The sequence below is a fragment of the Salmo salar genome, chromosome 12 (assembly GCF_965601325.2).
Source record: "Salmo salar chromosome 12, fSalSal1, whole genome shotgun sequence".
In the NCBI taxonomy this organism is placed as follows: Eukaryota; Metazoa; Chordata; class Actinopteri; order Salmoniformes; family Salmonidae; genus Salmo; species Salmo salar.
In genome coordinates, this window is record NC_138302.1 from 94,457,228 (window position 1) to 94,478,560 (window position 21,333).

General features: G+C 41.0%; 1 protein-coding gene across 3 annotated transcripts in view; it reads left to right on the forward strand.

Moving 5' to 3' along the window:
- Window positions 1–4,332: 4,332 nt before the first annotated feature.
- The window catches only part of srpk1b (SRSF protein kinase 1b), a 76,657-nt gene continuing 59,656 nt past the window's right edge, over window positions 4,333–21,333 (forward strand). The window contains exons 1-2 of one of the 3 annotated variants that reach the window (XM_014133906.3): window positions 4,333–4,439; window positions 5,270–5,324. In XM_014133906.3, coding sequence (XP_013989381.2) covers window positions 4,427–4,439; window positions 5,270–5,324 — 68 coding nt within the window. In that variant the 5' untranslated portion in view covers window positions 4,333–4,426. Of the gene's footprint in view, window positions 4,440–5,269; window positions 5,325–15,274; window positions 15,473–21,333 lie in introns of those variants that run through there. The other 2 variants (XM_014133907.3, XM_014133905.3) reach the window with 2 other exon arrangements.

A 21,333-nucleotide genomic window follows, 5' to 3' on the forward strand; every position in this document is an offset into this window, starting at 1 on the left:
ATTCCGGTAAAGTAGAGCATTGCAGTAGTCTAATCTTGAAGTGACAAAAGCATGGATTAGCTTTTCTGCATCATTTTTGGACAAAAGGTTTCTGATTTTTGCAATGTTACGAAGATGGAAAAAAGCTGTCCTTGAATTATTCAAGATATGTTCCTCAAAAGAGAGATCCGGGTCCAGAGTAACGCCGAGGTCCTTCACAGTTTTATTTGAGATAACTGTACAACCATCTAGATGAATTGTCAGATCCAACAGAAGATCTCTTTGTTTCTTGGGACCTAGAACAAGCATCTATGTTTAGTCCGAGTTTAAAAGTAGAAACGTTTGCAGCCATCCACTTCCTTATGTCTGAAACACAGGCTTCTAGCGAGGGCAGTTTTGGGGCTTCACCATGTTTAGCAGTGAAAGTTAACATTATGTTTCCGAATGACATCACCAAGAGGTAAAATATATGGTGAACTTGTCCGTGTAGACCAATTACGGTTTCCAATCTCTCTAAAAAAATGTGCTCTAGGTCTAGGTCACGAGGACAGATGCAGAGCCTTGGTCTGACGCCATTAAAAGGTAATTTACCACCTTCACGAGTGCAGTCTCAATACTATGACAGGGTCTAAATTGTTTGTCTTCAGGAAGGCAATGAGCTGCTCCGCAACAGCTTGTTCACATTTTTTTGAGAGAAATGGGAGATTCAATACAGGCCGATAGTTTTTATATTTTCTGGATCAAGGTTGGGCTTTTCAAGAGAGGCTTTATTACTGCCATTTTTTGAGAGTTTGGTACACATTTGGTGGATAGTGAGCTGTTTATTTTGTTCAACGTAGGAGGGCCAAGCACAGGAAGCAGCTCTTTCAGTAGTTTAATTGGAACAGGGTCCAGTATGCAGCTTGAAGGTTTAGAGGCCATGACTATTTTCATGAATGTGTCAAGAGATACAGGATTAAAAACATGAGTGTCTCCCTTGATCCTAGGTCCTGTTTGTGTTGTGCAGACTCAGGACAACTGAGCTTTAGAGAAATACGCAGATTCAAAGAGGAGTCCGTAATTTGCTTTCTAATGATCTTTTAGTCAAAGAAGTTCATGAATTTATCACTGCTGAAGTGAAAGCCATCCTCTCTTAGGAATGTTGCTTTTTAGTTAGCTTTGCGACATTATCAAAAATACATTTTGGATTGTTCTTATTCTCCTCAATTAAGTTGGAAGAATAGGATGATCGAGCAGCAGTGAGGGCTCTTCGATATTGCACGGTACTGTCTTTCCAAGCTAGTCGGAAGACTTCCAGTTTGGTGGATCACCATTTTCGTTCAAATTTTCTGGATGCTTGCTTCAGGGCTCAGGTATTTTCTGTATACCAGGGAGTTAGTTTCTTATGCCTAATGTTTTTTTGTTTTTAGGGGTGCGACTGCATCTAGGGTATTACGCAAGGCTAAATTTAGTTCCTTGGTTAGGTGGTTAACCGATTGTTGTACTCTGACGTCTTTGGATAGGTGGAGAGAGTCTGGAAGGGCATCTAGGAATCTTTAGGTTGTCCGAGAATTTATAGCACGGCTTTTGATGATCCTTGGTTGGGGTCTAAATCAGATTATTTGAAGCAATTACAAATATAATAAGATGGTGGTCCGATAGTCCAGGATTATGAGGAAAAACATTAAGATCCACAATATTTATTCCACAGGACCAAACTAGGTCCAGAGTATGACTGTGGCAGTGAGTAGGTCCGGAGAGATGTTGGACAAAACCCACTGAGTCGATGATGGCTCCGAAAGCCTTTTGGAGTGGGTCTGTGTACTTTTCCATGTGAATATTCAAGTCACCAAAAATGTGAATATTATCTGCCATGACTACAAGGTCCGATAGAAATTCAGGGAACTCAGTGAGGAACGCTATATACGGCCCAGGAGGCCTGTAAATAGTAGCTATAAAAAGTGATTGAGTAGCCTGCAGAGATTTGATGACTAGAAGCTCAAAAGATGAAAATGCAGTCATTTTTTTTGTAAATTTAAATTTGCTATCGTAAATGGTACCAACACTTCCGCCTTTGCGGGATGCGCGGAAGATATGGTCACAAGTGTAACTAGGAGGAGAGGCCTCATTTAACACAGTAAATTCATCAGGCTTAAGCCATGTTTCAGTCAGGCCAATCACAAGATTATGATCAGTGATTAGTTCATTGGAGATGAGGGATCTAACATTAAGTAGCCCTAGTTTGAGATGTGAGATATCACAATCTCTTTCAATAATGACAGGAATGGAGGAGGTCTTTATTCCAGTGAGATCGCTAAAGCGAACACCGCCATATTTAATTTTGCCCAATCTAGATCGAGGCACAGACACGGGCTCAATGGGGATCGCTGAACTGACTACACTGACTGTGCTAGTGGCAGACTCCACTAAGCTGGGAGGCTGGCTGACAGCTTGCAGACTGGCATGCATCCTATCTCATTGTGGAGCTAAAGGAGTTAGAGCCCTGTCTATGTTTATAGATAAGATGAGAGCACCCCTCCAGCTAGGATGGAGTCCGTCACTCCTCAGCAGGCCAGGCTTGGTCCTGTTTGTGGATGAGTCCCAGAAAGTGAGAATACATATATGCATCTGTTGTTCACACATAACTTTTAAAAAAATGGGCCTCACAATGGGCCTCATGATCTCGTCATAAGCCCACTGCCACCATGGAGCCAGCTGTTCACTACGATGACATCAGCAAACTGCTCGCCCACACGACGACATTTACGTGGTCTGCCGGTGAGAGGCCGGTTGGTCGGACTGCCAAATTCTCTTAAATTATGTTGGAGGTGGCTTATGGTAGAGAAATGAACAATAAATTATCTGGCAACAGCTCTGGTGGACATTCCTGCAGTCAGCATGCCAATTGCACGCTCCCTCAAAACTTGAGACATCTGTGGCATTGTGTTGTGTGACAAAACTGCTCATTTTAGAGTGGCCTTTTATTGTCCCCAGCACAAGGTGCACCTGTGTAATGATCATGCTGTTTAATCAGCTTCTTGATATGCCATACCTGTCAGGTAGATGGATTCCTTAGTCAAAGGAGGAAATGCTCACTAACAGGGATGTAAACCAATTTATACACAAAATGTCTGGGATGTTTTATTTCAGCTCATGAAACATGGGACCAACACTTTACGTGTTGCATTTATATTTTAGTTCAGTGTATTTGCAGCAGGCACTGCCCAAATTGTGGGCCCTTCTGACTATAGGCTATGCAATTTTAAACAATCAACAGCTTTTTTTTTTAGGAAGCTTACTTTAGGGAAAGCTTCCCCTAGCCTTATGGACACGCCGCCCATGCCTTTTTAATGTGGCATAAACACAACCATTCATGACGTTTTCATCTGATTGTCGAACAATCACTTAACAAAGGCGCTCCTGTAGGCTACCGGCGCATGTCCACTCACAAAATAATTTCAGCATCCTAACCCCAACAGAGCACTTGTGCATCCGCAATTTGATGAATGGAAAGAGACATTGTAATGACATTATGCGATTGCCTACACTTGTAGCCTGAATTAATGCATCCACTGTCCACGTGCGCCTCGTTCTCGGCCGCTCATCTGAAACCACAACACAATTTGTAGCATATACCACCCGGTTTCCAGTCAATTCCAGTCATGCGGCTGACATAAATAATGGTATAATAGCCTAGAGTTTTTTGGTAATGTTGTATTGATTGTGGTTTTACCGGTACGGCGTACCCCCAGTATTTATTTTGACGGGATGCCTTACCTGACCGTACTAACTTACTTTCACCCCTGGTATCAAGATGAAACTAGCTGAAGCAAGTCACTTACGATTCCCCATATGGCAGTTAGTCATTGTTAGCGACAACGACATGTCCCCCCTCACCTGGCATATATAGTAGGAAAGTAACACTTTTACCTCAGATGAACCAGCTATTTAAGAATCTATACTTGTACTGATCGGTGTGTGTGCATACTGGTACCACTAGGTGAAGCTAATACACTGGTGTTGGACAGGTTGGCACTTGACAGTGTATCATCCAACCTGCATGCTATGAAGGCGTGTGGAAAATGTACAGAATAGATCAAATGCATGACAAACTTCCCGTTATAAATAAAGTAGACCTAGACTTGGCCTACAGTAGGCCACATTTGCTTGATTAACGATTATCGTTTTTTGGGGGGGGGCAAGTGAACCAGGAGTACGTTTTATTCAGGTAATAAGATTCGATATAATCATAAAGCAATAGGATCCATAAACATAACATTTATTTATTCCATAAATGATTCATTTTGTTTGATCGCTCTACCAAGGGACACAGACCATAAGTGGTCGTGGTCAGTAGTGAAAGTTAGTTGAAGTTTTTTCCTCGGGTAGGAGCGCATGCGCAGACCGCTACACTGAAACCCTACCGCTTAAGTTCAGCTCTAACTGCAGCCGCTGCCTCGCTTACAGCATGGAAAGGAAAGGTAACCTGTCCAAACAATAGGGATGTTAAAGGAATAGTATCAGTGTATGCGCACAGTAATACGCCAACGGACTGAAGCCGTTGATTTTGGACATATGACTGTTATTAAAGGTGTTGTCAAGGCAGAGCATTTTTCTTTTTGCTAAACTGAACAATAGCGAACCACGCGTTGTAGCTGGCTAGCCACCACATGCTAGCTAAAATGAGCTGTGAAGCTAGCAAGCGTTGCTAATTTGCACAGCGCCTGAGTGGAGGGGGAGAGACTAAGGACACCGCTGACGCTTAAACAGACTAGCAAAAAAATAACTAAAACTGACCACTGCTTTAACTAAACCCTTAACTCAGATTGTAAACATTCTGGAAAGAAATATCGTTTTGGGCGTCAGTCGTGTTTTCAGCAGGAGTACAGGCGCCCAAATAAACGTCGACAATCTCAGTTTTGCTTCATCCTGATTTCTGACGTTTTTATAAACAGATTATTAAACTCGTTTGTCTAAGTGAATAAACAAAACCCATCTGTGTTAACTATAACTAGCTATATGTTGTAGCTGGTTAAGTCTGTCCATTTTTGCAGCTGTCGTTATCGCTAACGGTAGTTACCAGTATCTGTGCTGCTATTTTAGTTTCTTCCACACTTGTAATTTATGCAAACACTTTGCATAGCGAAAACCAGGGATACAAAAAGTCTCACTGGTGTTTTAGCTATAGCCTGCTATCAATATTATATGTAACTAGCTAGCTTGATACACCTCCTGCTAACTAACTAATATTTTCATGAAAGTGAGGGTTCTCCTGAATTAAATGGTATTTTGTCGTCTATCCCTGTGACAGTTCTTGCACTGCAGGCGAGGAAGAAAAGGACAAAGACTAAGAAACCCGGCAAAAAGTGAGTACCTAGCTAGTAACTTTTGTTGGTTAGTTAGCCATATGAATTGTCGAGTGCTTTTCTCCCTTACGAAAAAAAATACTGCAGTCAAGAGTGCAGTATAACTGCAGTTATTCTCCAATTACTGCGTTCAAAATACCACAGTCTACTGCAGTTTCAAAGCAGCAATCTTTTTTTGTAAAGGCTGTGCATAACTGAATTGAAAGTGTAGGGTCAGCCGGGCAGCACACGAACAGTCATGAACTGCCATGAGTCCAGACATGGAACTGGTGAACATTACATAAAGCAATCATTTATGTACACTTTTTTTCTGTATAGCACTTTGACATCTGCTGATGTAACATGGGCATTATAAATACATTTGATTGATGACTATATATACTTTTTATATGTAAAAGTATGTGGACACCCCGTAAAATTAGATTAGGCTATTTCAGCCTCAACCGAAAGCTGTATATAATCAAACACACAGCCATGCAATTGTAACAGTGTAGGTTCCGTCCCTCTCTTCGCCCCAACCCGGGCTCGAACCAGGGACCCTTGCACACATCAACAACTGACACCCACAAAGCATCGTTACCCATCGCGCAACAAAAGCCGCGGCCCTTGCAACGCAAGGGGAAACCCTACTTCAAGTCTCAGAGCGAGTGACGTCACCGATTGAAACGCTATTAGCGCGCACCACCGCCAACTAACTGGCCATTTCACATCGGTTACACAATCTTCATAGACAAACATTGGTAGTAGAATGGCCTTACTGAAGAGCTCAGAGATTTTCAATGTCATAGGATGCCAGCTTTCCAACAAGTAAGTTTGTCAAATGTTTGAGCAGCTAGAGCTGCCCTGGTCAACTGTAAGTGCTGTTATTGTGAAGTGGACACGTCTAGGAGCAACAACGGCTCAGACGCAAAGTGGTAGGCCACACAAGCTCACAGAATAGGACCGCCAAGTGCTGAAGTGCGTAAAAATTGTCGGTCCTCTATTGCAACACTCACTATCGAGTTGCTTCCAGAGATGGTATGGAACGTCAGTACAATAACTGTTCGTTGGGAGCTTCATGAAATTGCCGAGCAGCCGCACACAAGCCTAAGATCATCATGCGCAATGCCAAGCGTCGGCTGGAGTGGTGGAAAGTTTGCCGCCATTGGACTCTGGAGCAGTGGAAACGCGTTCTTTGGAGTGATGAATCACTCTTCATCTGACAGCATATAAGGACATTCTAGATGATTCTGTGCTTCCAACTTTGTGGCAACAGTTCAGGGAAGGCCTTTTCCTGTTTCAGCATGACAATTCCCCCATGCACAAAGCAAGGGCTGTATAGAAATGGTTTGTCTATCAGTGTGGAAGAAATTGACTGGCTTGCACAGTGCCCTGACCTCAACCCTGTTGAACACCTTTGGGATGAATTGGGACGCCGACTGCGAGCCAGGCCTAATCGCCCAACATCAGTGCCCAACCTCACTAATGCTCATGTGGCTGAATGGAAGCAAGTCCCCCGCAGCAACGTTCCCACATCTAGTGGAAAGCCTTCCCAGAATAGTAGAGGCTGTTATAGCAGCAAAGGGGGGGAACAGCTCCATATTAATGGCCATGATTTGTGAATGAGATGTTCGACAAGCAGGTGTCCACATACTTTTGGTCATGTAGTGCAGTGGTTCCCAACCAGGGGTAATGGGACCCCTAGGGGTACTTGGCCTATCCAAATGGGGTAATTGAGAAGACTCATGAGACCATAGGCCTACTGGTAAAATGCACATGAGGGGGGGGTACATCAGGGGTACTCCGGGCAGAGCAAAATTGGCAGCTGCCTGGTGTTAGGTTTTTTTAATTCATTGCGTTCCTCATCCTGATTTGTGTGGTTGCGGTGCCTTTTCCGTCCCCAGGACATATTTCTTCTTATTTAGTGTAAAATGTGGTTTCCAAAAGGCTTTAAATATGTCAGGTGTCCTTTACCCGAACACAAAAATGTGGATCTTGAAAGGGAATTTTATGCCCTTTGAACACTTTCTTTCAGTGGATGTCTGGCGAATTTTGCCATTTCCCCGGGTAGTATTCATCAGCTTTCATGAGAAATTTAAGCTTAAAATATTTATTTTCTTTATTCATTTTATGTCCCTGGTCTTGTCAAAACGCATTTTCATGGTTTTTATATTTATTTTTATTAAGATTTTCTGTGTCCCTAATATCCCTTTCCACCCTGTTAGTTTGTATCTCTCCTGTAAGAAAACAACCCCTTCCTACAATGACGACACATTCAGGAAGTGTCATTTCTTTGGTGGGAATAATTTCAAAGGTGAATAAATAAACACTCAGTTTTATGTTTCATGTTAGTTTGTATGTCTCACTCATCAATTTCCACCCTGTTAGGCAAAATCAGGTGTTAGGTATAATTATAGACATAATTCAAATGTGAAAGTATGCTTTATAGAGGTTAAAATCTTGTTAGTGTTCACCGTTTGGCTAGCTCAATCTTTCAGAGCTCTGGCAAATTTAGGCTCCAAATTTCCACCCTGTTAGGATTGTGCACCAACAGGTTTGGAAATGCACCAACAAAATGAAGTGCCTGAGCTTGACCAATATGTTTTTCTGAAATTCAAATGTCTTTTTTTCTCATAAATATACAGTACCAGTCAAAAGTTTGGACACCTACTCATTCAAGGGTTTTTCTTCATTTGTACTATTTTCTACATTGTAGAATAATAGTGAAGACATCAACACTATGAAATAACACATGGAATCATCGAGTAACCAAAAGTGTTAAACACATCAAAATATTTTATATTTGAGATTCTTCAAAGTGACCACCCTTTGCCTTGATGACAGCTTTGCGCGCTCTTGGTATTCTCTCAACCAGCTTCATGAGGAATGCATTTCCAACAGTCTTGAACAGTTGTTCTGACAGTTGTGGCTGCTTTGTATGATGAATTGTTGTCAATACCTTCTTGACCTTTGTGCTGTTGACTTTGCCCAGTAATGTTTGTACCATGTTTTTGAGTTGCTACTAGAGGTCGACCGATTATGATTTTTCAACAACGATACTGGTTACTGGAGGATCAAAAAAAGACGATACGATTAATCGGCAGATTTTTATGTGTATGTTTGTAATAATGACGATTACAGCAATACTGAATGAACACTTTTATTTTAACTTAATACATGAATAAAAATCAATTTAGTCTCAAATAAATAATGAAACATGTTCAATTGGGTTTAAATAATGCAAAAACACAGTGTTGGAGAAGAAAATAAAAGTGTAGTATGTGCCATGTAAAAAGGCTAACGTTTAAGTTCCTTGCTCAGAACATGAGAACATATGAAAGCTGGTGGTTCCTTTTAACACGAGTCTTCAATATTCCCAGTTAAGATGTTTTAGGTTGTAGTTATTATAGAACTATTTTTCTATACATTTGTATTTCATATACCTTTTGACTATTGGATATTTCATATAGCTTTGACTATTGGATGTTCTAATAGGTACTTTAGTATTGCCAGCCTAATCTCGGGAGTTGATAGGCTTGAAGAGCTGCTGGCAAACACAGTAAAGTGCTGTTTGAATGAATGCTTACGAGCCTGCTGCTGCCTACCACCACTCAGTCAGACTGCTCTATCAAATCATAGACTTAATTATAATAACACACAGAAATACGAGCCTTAGGTCATTAATATGGTCAAATCTGGGAACTATCATTTCGAAAACAAAACGTTTATACGGAACCGTTCCGTATTTTATCTAACGGGTGGCATCCCTAAGTCTAAATATTGCTGTTACATTGCACAACCTTCAATGTTATGTCATAATTATGTACAATTCTGGCAAATTAATTACGGTCTTTGTTAGGAAGAAATAGTCTTCACACAGTTCGCAACGAGCCAGGCGGCCCAAACTGCTGCATATACCCTGACTCTGTTGCACAGAACGCAAGAGAAGTGACACAAATTCCCTAGTTAATATTACCTGCTAACATGAATTTCTTTTAACTAAATATGCAGGTTAAGAAAATATATATTTGTGTATTGATTGTAAGAAAGGCATTGATGTTTATGGTTAGGTACATTGGTGCAACAATGGTGCTTTTTTAGCGAATGTGCTTGTTAAATCATCCCCTGTTGGCGAAGTAGGCTGTGATTTGATGAGAAATTAACAGGCACCGCATTTATTATTTGCAACGCAGGACAAGCTAGTTAAACTAGTAATATTATCAACCATGTGTAGTTAACTAGTGATTATGTTAAGGTCGATAGTTTTTTATAAGTTTAATGCTAGCTAGCAACTTACCGTGGCTCCTTGCTGTGCTCGCGTAACAGGTGGTCAGCCTGCCACGTAGTGTCCTCGTGGAGTGCAATGTAATCGGCGTCCAAAAATACCGGTGGTTATGAAAACTTGAATTCGACCCTAATTAATCGGCCATGCCGATTAATTGGTCGACCTCTAGTTGCTACCATGTTGTTGTGTTGCTACCATGCTGTTTTGTCATGTTTTGCTGCCTTGTTGTCTTATAGGTCTCTCTTCATGTAGTGTTGTCTCTCGCTTGTTGTGATGTGTGTTTTGTCCTATATTTATATTGTATTAAAAAAATATATATATATTTAATCCCAGGGCCCCGTCCCCGCAGGAGGCCTTTTGCCTTTTGGTAGGCCGTCATTGTAAATAAGAATTTGTTCTTACTAGACTTGACTAGTTAAATAAAGGTTAAGTACAAAATAAAAAAAGGATTTTGCACATATGCTGAGCACTTGTTGGCTGTTTTTCCTTCATTCTGCAGTCCAACTCATCCCAAACCATCTCAATTGGGTTGAGGTCAGGTGATTGTGGAGGCCAGGTCATCTGATGCAGCACTCCATCACTCTCCTTGGTCAAATATCCTGGAGGTGTGTTGGTCCTGTAGAAAAACAACTTATAGTCCCACTAAGCCCAAACCAGATGAAATGGTGCATTACTGCAGAATACTGTGGTAGCCATGCTGGTTAAGTGTGCCTTGAATTCTAAGTAACTCACAGACAGTGCCACCAGAATAGCAGCCCCACACCATCACACCACCTCCTCCATGCTTCACAGTGGGAACCACACATGCGGAGAACATCCGTTCACCCACACGGCGTCACAAAGACACGGATAATGGGGAAGATGGGAGGGGGGTGGAGACAAACACAAAGACAGGTGAAACGGATCAGGGTGTGACGTTGATGGTTTTTGCGACTGCACTTGAAGAAACTTTCAAAGTTATTGACATTTTCCCTATTGACTGATCTTCATGTCAGAATGTAATGATGGACTGTTTCTCTTTGCTCATTTTAGCTGTCATTGCCATAATATGGACTTGCTCTTTTACCAAATAGGGCTACCTTCTGTGTATACCCCCCCCCCCCCCCCCCCCCACCACATCTTGTCACAACACAACTGATTGGCTCAAATGCATTAAGAAGGAAAGAAATTTCACAAATTCACTTTTAAGGCACACCTGTTAATTGAAATGCATTCCAGGTGATTACCTCATGAAGCTGGATGAGAGAATGCCAAGCGTGTGCAAAGCTGTCATCAAGGCAAAGAGTGGCTATTTGAAGAATCTGAAAAATTATATATATTTAGATATTTCTTGATTATTTTTTTGGGTTACTACATGATTCCATATGTGTTATTTCATAGTTTTGACGTCTTCACTATTATTCTACAATGTAAAAAATAAAGAAACCCTTGAATGAGTAGGTGTGTCCAAACTTTTGACCAGTTGTGTATGTGAAATATATATATTTATTAATTAATAAATAAATAAACTGGGTGATTCGAGCCCCGAATGCTGATTGGCTGACAGCCGTGGTATACCTCGGGTATGACATTTATTTTTACTGGTCTAATTACCTTGGGAACCAGTTTATAATAATAAGTCACCTCTGGGGTTTGTGATATATGGCTAATATACCACGGCTAAGGGCTGTATCCAGGCACTCTGCATTGTGTCGTGCTTAAGAACAGGCCTTAGCCGTGGTATATTCACCATATACCACACCTCCTCGGGCCTTATTGCTTAAATCACATTTTTTATTTACTTTTCTCCCCCAATAAATGTAGGCCCAAAGGGCACTGGACATTAAGAATGACCCTGTTGACTCAATCACTTCCACTGACATGTGAAGTGAAAGCTGTCCTGGTGCAGGCATTCCTGCATCCAGGGCTGCATCTCAATAGTGTGTGAAGAGGCTTCCACCCCTCCTTCACTACCCTGGGGGTAGTAGAGAAGGCACCAGTCCTGAGTGCTGCTGTTACTGATCATTAATGAATATATTTAAACGACCGTTGACATTATTCCTGATGACAGTGGTCATGACGATAGTCATTCTTATGCTTTCACTGAATACCTCCTGTGTTTGGAGGGGACTTCTGGCTGCAATCACTACAGGGTTAACGGCAAAGAGCCTTTTCATTAGAGACACATCTGTCTTCGGCCTGTCCCCATACACACACCAGTGTTTTTCATTAGCGTCGGCTAATCAGCTGCTTACAGACTCATTTTTTTTTTAGCCAGCTACGTTTTTCACTTCGTATTTAGAGAGTGAGAATAAATTGGTCAAACGGACACCTGGAAAAACAAAACCATCAATTTATTTTTAGAATATGAGCTATTTACTTCATTTTTCTGTTTTAATTAAATACATAATTTGAAGAACAATCATTGTGGCATTTAATATCTTGCAGCAAAAGTGTAAAATAAGACTTTAAAACCCTCGAGTCTAAACCAGGGGAGGGGGTTTCTACTAAGATAACATATGGAATTGTTTTAAAACCTCTTGGGGCTATGTGGGACGCTAGCGTACCACCCGTGGTGCACCCTATCAACAGCAGGTGCATTTCAAGAGCGGCAAATTTGAAACCAAATAAATGTCAAAATTCAAATTTTTCAAACATACAACTAACTATCTTACACCCTTTGAAAGATAAACATCTCCTTAATCTAACCAATCCATTACCTTTGATTCTCTTCATCAGATGTCACTTCCAGGAATCCCAGGTCCATAACAAATGTAGTTTTGTTCAAAAAAGCTCATTTATGTCCAAAAAGCTCCGTGTTGTTAGCACATGATCTAAGCCCTCCGGACTTCACGTTCGTTCAAACATGTCGAACATTGTATAGCATAAATCATTAGTGCCTTTTTTTAACCAGAACATGAATAATATTCAAGGTGGACGAATGCATTCTCTTTTAAAACGTATTGGAACGAGGGTACCCAACATGACCTCGCGCGCCAGAGTCTAATCGGCCATCACCGTTCCAAGGCTCTTGTTCGGTCAGATCTCACAGTAGAAGACTCAAAACACTTTAAAGGCTGGTGACATCTAGTGGAAGCAATAGGAAGTGCCAAAACATTAATAAGCCCCTGTGTGTTTCAATGGCATAGGCTTAAAGGTAATTCAACACATCAGGTATCCACTTCCTGTCAGAATCTGTCTCAGGGTTTTGCCTGCCAAATGAGTTCTGTTATACTCACAGACACCATTCAAACAGTTTTAGAAACTTTAGGGTGTTTTCTATCCATATATAATAAGTATATGCATATTCTAGTTACTGGGTAGGATTAGTAACCAGATTAAATCGGGTACGTTTTTTATCCAGCCGTGAAAATACTGCCCCCTAGCCCCAACAGGTTAAGATGGTCATACCAAGGATCATTTAGCTATTTGATTTGGAGTTTTATGGCCCCTTAAGGTATAAAATAATTATTTGATGAAACATTGAATTTGACCTTAATGCTTCTAGCCCATAAACGCATTGAAAAACAGCATCATACATGGATAAACGGACATTCCCCCCCCAAAAATCTAAATGAAGTTTGTTCTGAAGTGTCTGTCCTATATCTGAGATGTATAAGAAAGATCAGGAAACCATTTTCCCAAATGTATTTAGCCTCATATTTTAAGTACTATATTATCTCCCATTTGTACTTCCATGAATGTTTTTAACTGGTACCCAGCTACCTTCAGACTAGTCTTGTGAGGCTTGTGGGTGTCCTAGAACAAAACAACCCGACATCTACACGTTCGTGTGAGACTCACCTTTCCATATTAGTGTGTAGCCCAAACTGTTTGGATGGTACTGACAGCAGATCGGATGTACCCGACTTCAGACTAGTCCCGCGACGCTAATGGCGGTCGTAGAGCAAAACACTCATCTTTCCACAGGTCATAATAGTTTCTAGGCCAAACCGTTTGGACGCTACAGATGTTTTTTTTTCTTCATTTTTGTGATCTCTCATGGTCTGTCAAACTTCGCTTTAGCTCTGTCACCTTTCACCTCCGATGTGGAAGGGGGACATTGGCGGATGTAGCTTAAACTGGCAGATTTGGATGGGGATTTTAGTATTATTATTATGCTAATTAGATTTCTGAGGGGCTACAGAAATAGACTCTAGGGGTTAATCTCAAGAGAAGACAAGTTAAATGTTTTAATGTTATCTTACTTAGGAAATAGTCCTTGGCTGGGTTTCCCTAAAGCATGGTAGGATCTTTGGTCCATGTTAATTCCACTGAAACTAAAGGATCTTAATGGTACAATGCTTTTGGGAAACACAACCATGATCATCTAGACGTAGACAATAATCAAAATAACCAACACACTGAATTCATACATATTCAGTCATTTAAAAAAAATCTAAAGTCATGTCTTTCTACACAATACCACAACAAATTTTTCCAATCTGGGAGGTGAAATCAAAGTGTTTTACGTTTCAGATGGAGTCAAGGCATTAGAATGTACCAGAGGCCACAAAAATAGAGCTTATAGGGCATAAACACATGACGAACCAGCGGGGCCTGGCTGGCTACTTTATGTTCTCACCAAGCCTCTGAGATTCAGGGAGATGGCTCTCTAGCCTTTTGAGATTCAGGGAGACGGCGCTCTAGCCAGAGCACTGCCTTTTGAGATTCAGGGAGGGCTCGATTAGCCTTCTCTCCTCTGAGCTCACACATACTCATCTGCTGTGGTGTTTTGGGCTCTGAGGGAGAGAGCAGTGCTCATAGGGCCTGAAGGCCTGTGGAGCTGTAGGGTTGTGTTGTATGTAGAGGACCGACCGAGATAGATGGTGCGTTGTCTTCAGGAATCATTAGATATCATGGAGCGTCGCCCCTTGGAATAGAGTTTTGTGGTCCCAGAGTTTTGTGGTCCCACGCTTGTGAAGTTGATTGGGGACGGGGTTTGCTCTCTACAAGCGTGTGTGTGTGCTTCCAATTGGCTCATTCATCCCCTGTAACTATACCCCAGGTCGTTGATGTACATGAGAATGTGTTCTCAGTCAACTTACCTGGTAAAATGAGGGTTAAATAAAAAAGTGTCTAGGTTGGCGGTTGCTCTCCAAACGGCTGAGCCCCGGCCCTCAGAGGACTCTGTTACGTAAGGCTGCTGAAGTGAGGACACTACGGCACACACACATCCCAATCTTTGTAACTAGTGCCTAGGGTCTTGGTAGCTTCAGTATGAAGAGGGACTGCGCCTCTGCCTCGTCTGTGTTTTTGGGATACTGCAGATCTCACTGTCTCGCGCGCACACACACCTACACACCTACTTTGCTTCCAGGGATCAGGGGGAAACACACGCTGCCTCCTGTCCTCAGGCTTTGTCTGGTTGCCCTACGATGGTCTACACAACTTCAACTGTCTTTACATTCCCATCTTCTACCCATCTCTTCACATCTTACCTCGCCCTCTCTCCCTTCGCATCTTACCTCGCCCTCTCTCCCTTCGCATCTTACCTCGCCCTCTCTCCCTTCGCATCTTACCTCGCCCTCTCTCCCTTCGCATCTTACCTCGCCCTCTCTCCCTTCGCATCTTACCTCGCCCTCTCTCTCATTCATTCTTCTCTCATTTCTCACAACTTGCCTCTCCTTCCCCCCTCCCATTCGTCCGAGTCCTGCTCGCTTCCCTCCCCCCCCCCCCCCCAGCTCAGTAATATTAGCTGAGCAGGCAGCGCAGTGTGTTCAGTTCTGGTGTGGTACAGAGAAGAGGAGAGCCGGAGAGGGGAGCGGCGTGGTGAGCGAGCCCCAGATTAGAGCACCGTTCCTTGGTCAGTCTGGCCGAGAGTCCCCTGGGCCATGTGGCTCCTTGACTGGATCGTCTCTCTCAATACCACCGTGGTCAAGCTGGCCACCGGCCTGAGGTGCAAGTGAGTTGCAGATTTGACTGTTTTCATTAAGTAGGACTTAATTATCCCATCTCACTCGTTCTCGATTGCTCCCCGCCCTCCCTCTCACTCTCTCCCCCCTCCCTCCTTCCCTCTCTCTCTCTTTCTCCCCTCATCCCTCTCCTCTCTTGTCTCTCTCCTCTCTTTCCCCTCAAATCTAGGGCCGGCTCTGACTCCATCCCTGTTAGGCCTAATTTTGTCTCTCTTTTTTTAGACTAAAATATAATTAGGTCTTAGTCACATTTAAATAACGCTTTAGTCTAGTTATTGTCAAAATGACAGTGGGCCGTTTTAGTCAAATAAATGTTATTTTGTTTTAGTCACATTTTAGTCATCACATTTTAATTGCCTCACTAACCTTAAATGAAATTCTCACCCATCTACACAAAATACCCCATAATGACAAATTGAAAACCATGTTTTTAGAAATGTTTGCAAATGTATTTTAGTTTAAATACAGAAATCTCATTTACACTGGACAAAAATATAAACGCAACATGTAAAGTGTTGGTCCCATGTTTCATGAGCTGAAATAATAAACAATCCCAGAAATGTTTCATGAGCACAAAAAGTGTTTCTCTCCAATTTTGTGCACAAATGTGTTTACATCCCTGTGAGTATTTCTCCTTTGCCAAGATATTCCATCCACCTGACAGGTGTAGTATATCAAGAAAAATATACTACAGGTGTAGTATATTTGCAAAAAAAGCACCGTCGTTGCACCAATGTGTACTTAACCATAAACATCAACGCCTTTCTTAAAATCAATACACAAGTATACATTTTTAGCCTGCATATTTAGTTAATATTGCCTGCTAACATTAATTTCTTTTAACTAGGGAAATTGTGTCACTTCTCTTGCGTTCATTGTACGCAGAGTCAGGGTATATGCAGCAGTTTGGGCTGCCTGGCTCGTTGCGAACTAATTTGCCAGAATTTTATGTAGTTATGACATAACATTGAAGGTTGTGCAATGTAACAGCAATATTTATACTTATGGATGCCACCCGTTAGATAAAATACAGAACGGTTCCATATTTCACTGAAAGAATAAAAGTTTTGTTTTCGAAATGATCGTTTCCAGATTCGACCATATTAATGACCTAAGGCTCGTATTTCTGTGTGTTATTATAATTAAGTCTATGATTTGATAGAGCAGTCTGACTGAGCGGTGGTAGGCAGCAGCAGGCTCGTAAGCATTCATTCAAACAGCACTTTACTGTGTTTGCCAGCAGCTCTTCAAGCCTATCAACTCCCGAGATTAGGCTGGCAATACTAAAGTACCTATTAGAACATCCAATAGTCAAAGCTATATGAAATATCCAATAGTCAAAAGGTATATGAAATACAAATGTATAGAAAAATAGTTCTATAATAACTACAACCTAAAACATCTTAACTGGGAATATTGAAGACTCGTGTTAAAAGGAACCACCAGCTTTCATATGTTCTCATGTTCTGAGCAAGGAACTTAAACGTTAGCCTTTTTACATGGCACATACTACACTTTTACTTTCTTCTCCAACACTGTGTTTTTTCATTATTTAAACCCAATTGAACATGTTTCATTAGTTATTTGAGACTAAATTGATTTTTATTTATGTATTATATTAAGTTAAAATAAAAGTGTTCATTCAGTATTGTTGTAATTGTCATTATTACATATATATAAATATATAAAATATAAATATATAAATAAATATATAAAATATAAATATATAAATAAATATATTAAATATATATATAAATATATAAATAAATATATAAATTGGCAGATTCGTATCACTAGCGTTTTTTTTGGTCCTCCAATAATCGGTATTGGCGTTTAAAAAATCATAATTGGTCGACCTCTACCTCCAACTTAATTTTAGAGAATTTGGCAGTACGTCCAACTGGCCTCATAACTGCAGACCACGTGTATGGTGTTGGGTGGGCGAGCAGTTTGCTGATGTCAACGTGCCCAATGATGGCAGTGGGGTTATGGAATGGGCAGGTATAAGCTACAGACAATGAACACAGTTGCATTTTATCGATGGCAATTTGAATGCACAGAGATACCGTGACGAGATCCTGAGGCCCATCGTCGTGCCATTCACCCGCCACTATCACCTCATATTTCAGCAGGATAATGCGCAGCCTCAAGTCGCATTGATCTGTCCACAATTCCTGGAAGCTGACCGGTCCCAGTTCTTCCATGGGATGCATACTCACCAGACATGTTGCCCAATGAGTATGTGTATTTCAGCATGTTCCAGTTCCTGCCAATATCCAGAAACTTCGCACAGCCATTGAAGAGGAGTGGGACACCATTCCACAGGCCACAATAAACAGCCTGATCAACTCTATCGCGCTGCATGAGGCAAATGGTCACACCAGATACGGACTAGTTTTCTGATCCACACCCCTACCTTTTTTTTAAGGTATCTGTGACCAACAGATGTATTTCTGTATCTAGTCATGTGAAATGCATATATTACGGCCTAATGAATTTATTTAAATTGACTGATTTCCTCATATGAACTGTAACTCAGTAAAGTCGTTGAAATTGTTGCATGTTTTATTTTTGTTTTATTTTTGTTCAGTATATAAGTATTAACAATGTAAAAAAATTAAATACAAAAAAGGGACACGCGCAATTGTGTCCCCAATGTTTGTCTTCGTTGAGGCGGCAGTTAGCCTAGTGGTTAGAGCGTTGGGCCAGTAACCAAAAGGTTGCTAGATCGAATCCCTGAGCTGACAAGATAAAAATCTGCCGTTCTGCCCCTGAACAAGGCAGTTAACCCACTGTTCCTAGGCCGTCATTGTAAATAAGAATTTGTTCTTAACTGACTTGCCTAGTTAAATTAAAAATAAGTAGCTGAGATGCCGGTGAGAAGGGCCCGGTCATGTGACAGGCATTTGATAATAAGTATTGAGATATCTGAGAGAGCCATGTGAGTGAGAGGTGCTTCAGAGCGCGGCGATTGGCAGCCAGACAAGGGGGATGCCGCCGGGAAATTCGAGGCCTGGTGAGAATATTATCAAGTGCTTGTCAAATTGTGAATGAGAGACTGATGAAGTGTGTACCGCCTGCGCAAGAAACAATGCAGAGCTCATGTCTTTCATGCAACTTTTTTCAAATCCTCATTAGTCACATCATGCAGCCTCAGAATGTATTAGACATCTAAACATATAGCCCAACGTTTGTATCACAACTTAAGTTGCATAAATAACTCTAAATTAAGCATATAGGAGGACCTGTTTCTTCGTTAACCGATCAACACAGAATAGTTTCATGTGCACACTCCCTCGGAAATCGTTTGGAGAAAATATCCAACACGTTGAAAAATCTCATTCTGCCCTTCAGCAAGGCAGTTAACCCCAACAACAACAGCTCCCCGACGCCCATTGTGGGAAGAGCAGTGGTGGCAGCCACCCACACTTCTCCGATTCAGTGGGGTTTGTCCAAAAGCTTAAGTCAAGTTTCTGTTGGACCTTGTGTGCAACTGAGGATAAAAAGAAATGTGCCTTATTTGCCTCAGTTATTTTTTTGCTGGCAGATTGGAGAACGGTTGCTGGGCAGAGGTGACTCATGAATTACCTGGGCATGGTATTTATTTTTTACTGATAATTGCATTGTGAAAGCCATACAATTCTGCTAAAGTCATGTATGCTTTGGATTGGACCAAACAAATTACACTGAAAAGCTGTCAATATCTCCAAGCACTATTGTCCAGTCCACTTATTAGTCAGATTTTAGTCACACATATAATTTAGTCTCGTTTTCGTCACCCGAAATGAAAAATAATTTTCGTTTAGTTATAGTTATTTCTTGGTCTATTTAGTCAGTTACCGTCATGAATTGCAGCTGAAAAATATTTTTGTCGTCTAGATGAACTAGAGGTCGACCGATAAATCGGCCATTCCGATTAAATTAGGGCCGATTTCAAGTTTTCATAACAATCGGTATTTTTGGACACCGATTTGCCAAATTTTTTATTTAACTAGGCAAGTCAGTTAAGAACACATTATTATTTTCAATGACGGCCTAGGAACGGTGGGTTAACTGCCTTGTTCAGGGGCAGAACAACAGATTTTTACCTTGTCAGCTCGGGGATTCGTTTTTGCAACCTTCCTGTTACTAGTCCAACGCTCTAACCACCTGCCTTACATTGCACTCCACGAGGAGCCTGCGTGGCAGGCTGACTACCTGTTACGCGAGGTGCAGCAAGAAGCCAAGTTAAGTTGCTAGCTAGCATTAAACTTATCTTATAAAAAAACTATCAATCTTAACATAATCACTAGTTAACTACACATGGTTGATGTTATTACTTGTTTATCTAGCGTGTTCTGCGTTGCATATAATCGATGCGGTGCCTGTTAATTTCTCATTTAATCACAGCCTACTTCGACAAACAGGTGATGATTTAACAAGCGCATTTGCGAAAAAAGCACTGTCGTTGCACCAATGTACCTAACCATAAACATCAATGCCTTTCTTTAAAATCAGTACACAAATATATATTTTTAAACCTGCATATTTAGTTAATATTGCCTGCTAACATGAATTTCTTATAACTAGGAAAAATTGTCACTTCTCTTACGTTCCGTGCAAGCAGTCAGGGTATATTCAGCAGTTTGGGCCGCCTGGCTCATTGCGAACTGTGTGAAGTCCATTTATTCCTAACAAAGGACATAATTAATTTGCCAGAATTGTAATTAATTATGACATAACATTGAAGGTTATGCAATATTTAGACTTAGGGATGCCATCCGTTAGATAAAATACGGAACGGTTCCGTATTTCACTGAAAGAATAAACGTTTTGTTTTTGAAATGATAGTTTCCGGATTCGACCATTTTAATGACCAAAGGCTCGTATTTTTGGGTGTTATTATGTTATAATTAAGTCTATGATTTGATAGAGCAGTCTGACTGAGCGATGGTAGGCACCAGCAGGCTCGTAAGCATTCATTCAAACAGCACTTTCGTGCGTTTGCCAGCAGCTTTTCGCAATGCATTGCGCTGTTTATGACTTCAAGCCTATCAACTCCCAAGATTAGGCTGGTGTAACCGATGTGAAATGGCTAGCTAGTTAGCGGGGTGCGCGCTAATAGCGTTTCAAACGTCACTCGCTCTTAGACTTGGAGTAGTTGTTCCCCTTGCTCTGCATGGGTAACGCTGCTTCGAGGGTGGCTGTTGTCGATGTGTTCCTGGTTCGAGCCCAGGTAGGAGCGAGGAGAGGGACGGAAGCTATACTGTTACACTGGCAATACTAAAGTGCCTATAAGAACATCCAATAGTCAAAGGTATATGAAATACAAATGGTATAGAGAGAAGTAGTCCTATAATTCCTATAATAACTACAACCTAAAACTTCTTACCTGGGAATATTGAAGACTCATGTTAAAAGGAACCACCAGCTTTCATATGTTCTGAGCAAGGAACTTAAATGTTAGCCTTTTTATATGGCACATATTGCACTTTAACGTTCTTCTCCAACACCTTTGTTTTTACATTATTTAAACCAAATTGAACATGTTCCATAATTGAGGCTAAATTGATTTTGTTGATATATTATATTAAGTTAAAATAAGTGTTCATTCAGTATTGTTGTAATTGTCATTATTACAAATAAATAAAAATCGGCTGAATAATCTGTATCGGCTTGTTTTGGTCCTCCAATAATCGGTATCGTCGTTGAAAAATCATAATTGGTCGACCTGAATGAACACTTAAAAAAATGTTTTGGGTAAAAACTTAACCAACAATGCAGGTAAAGAAAAATAAGTGTTAAGGGCTTGTAAGTAAGCATTTCACTAAGTATTAGGCGCATGTGATAAATACATTTTGGTTTGATGTGT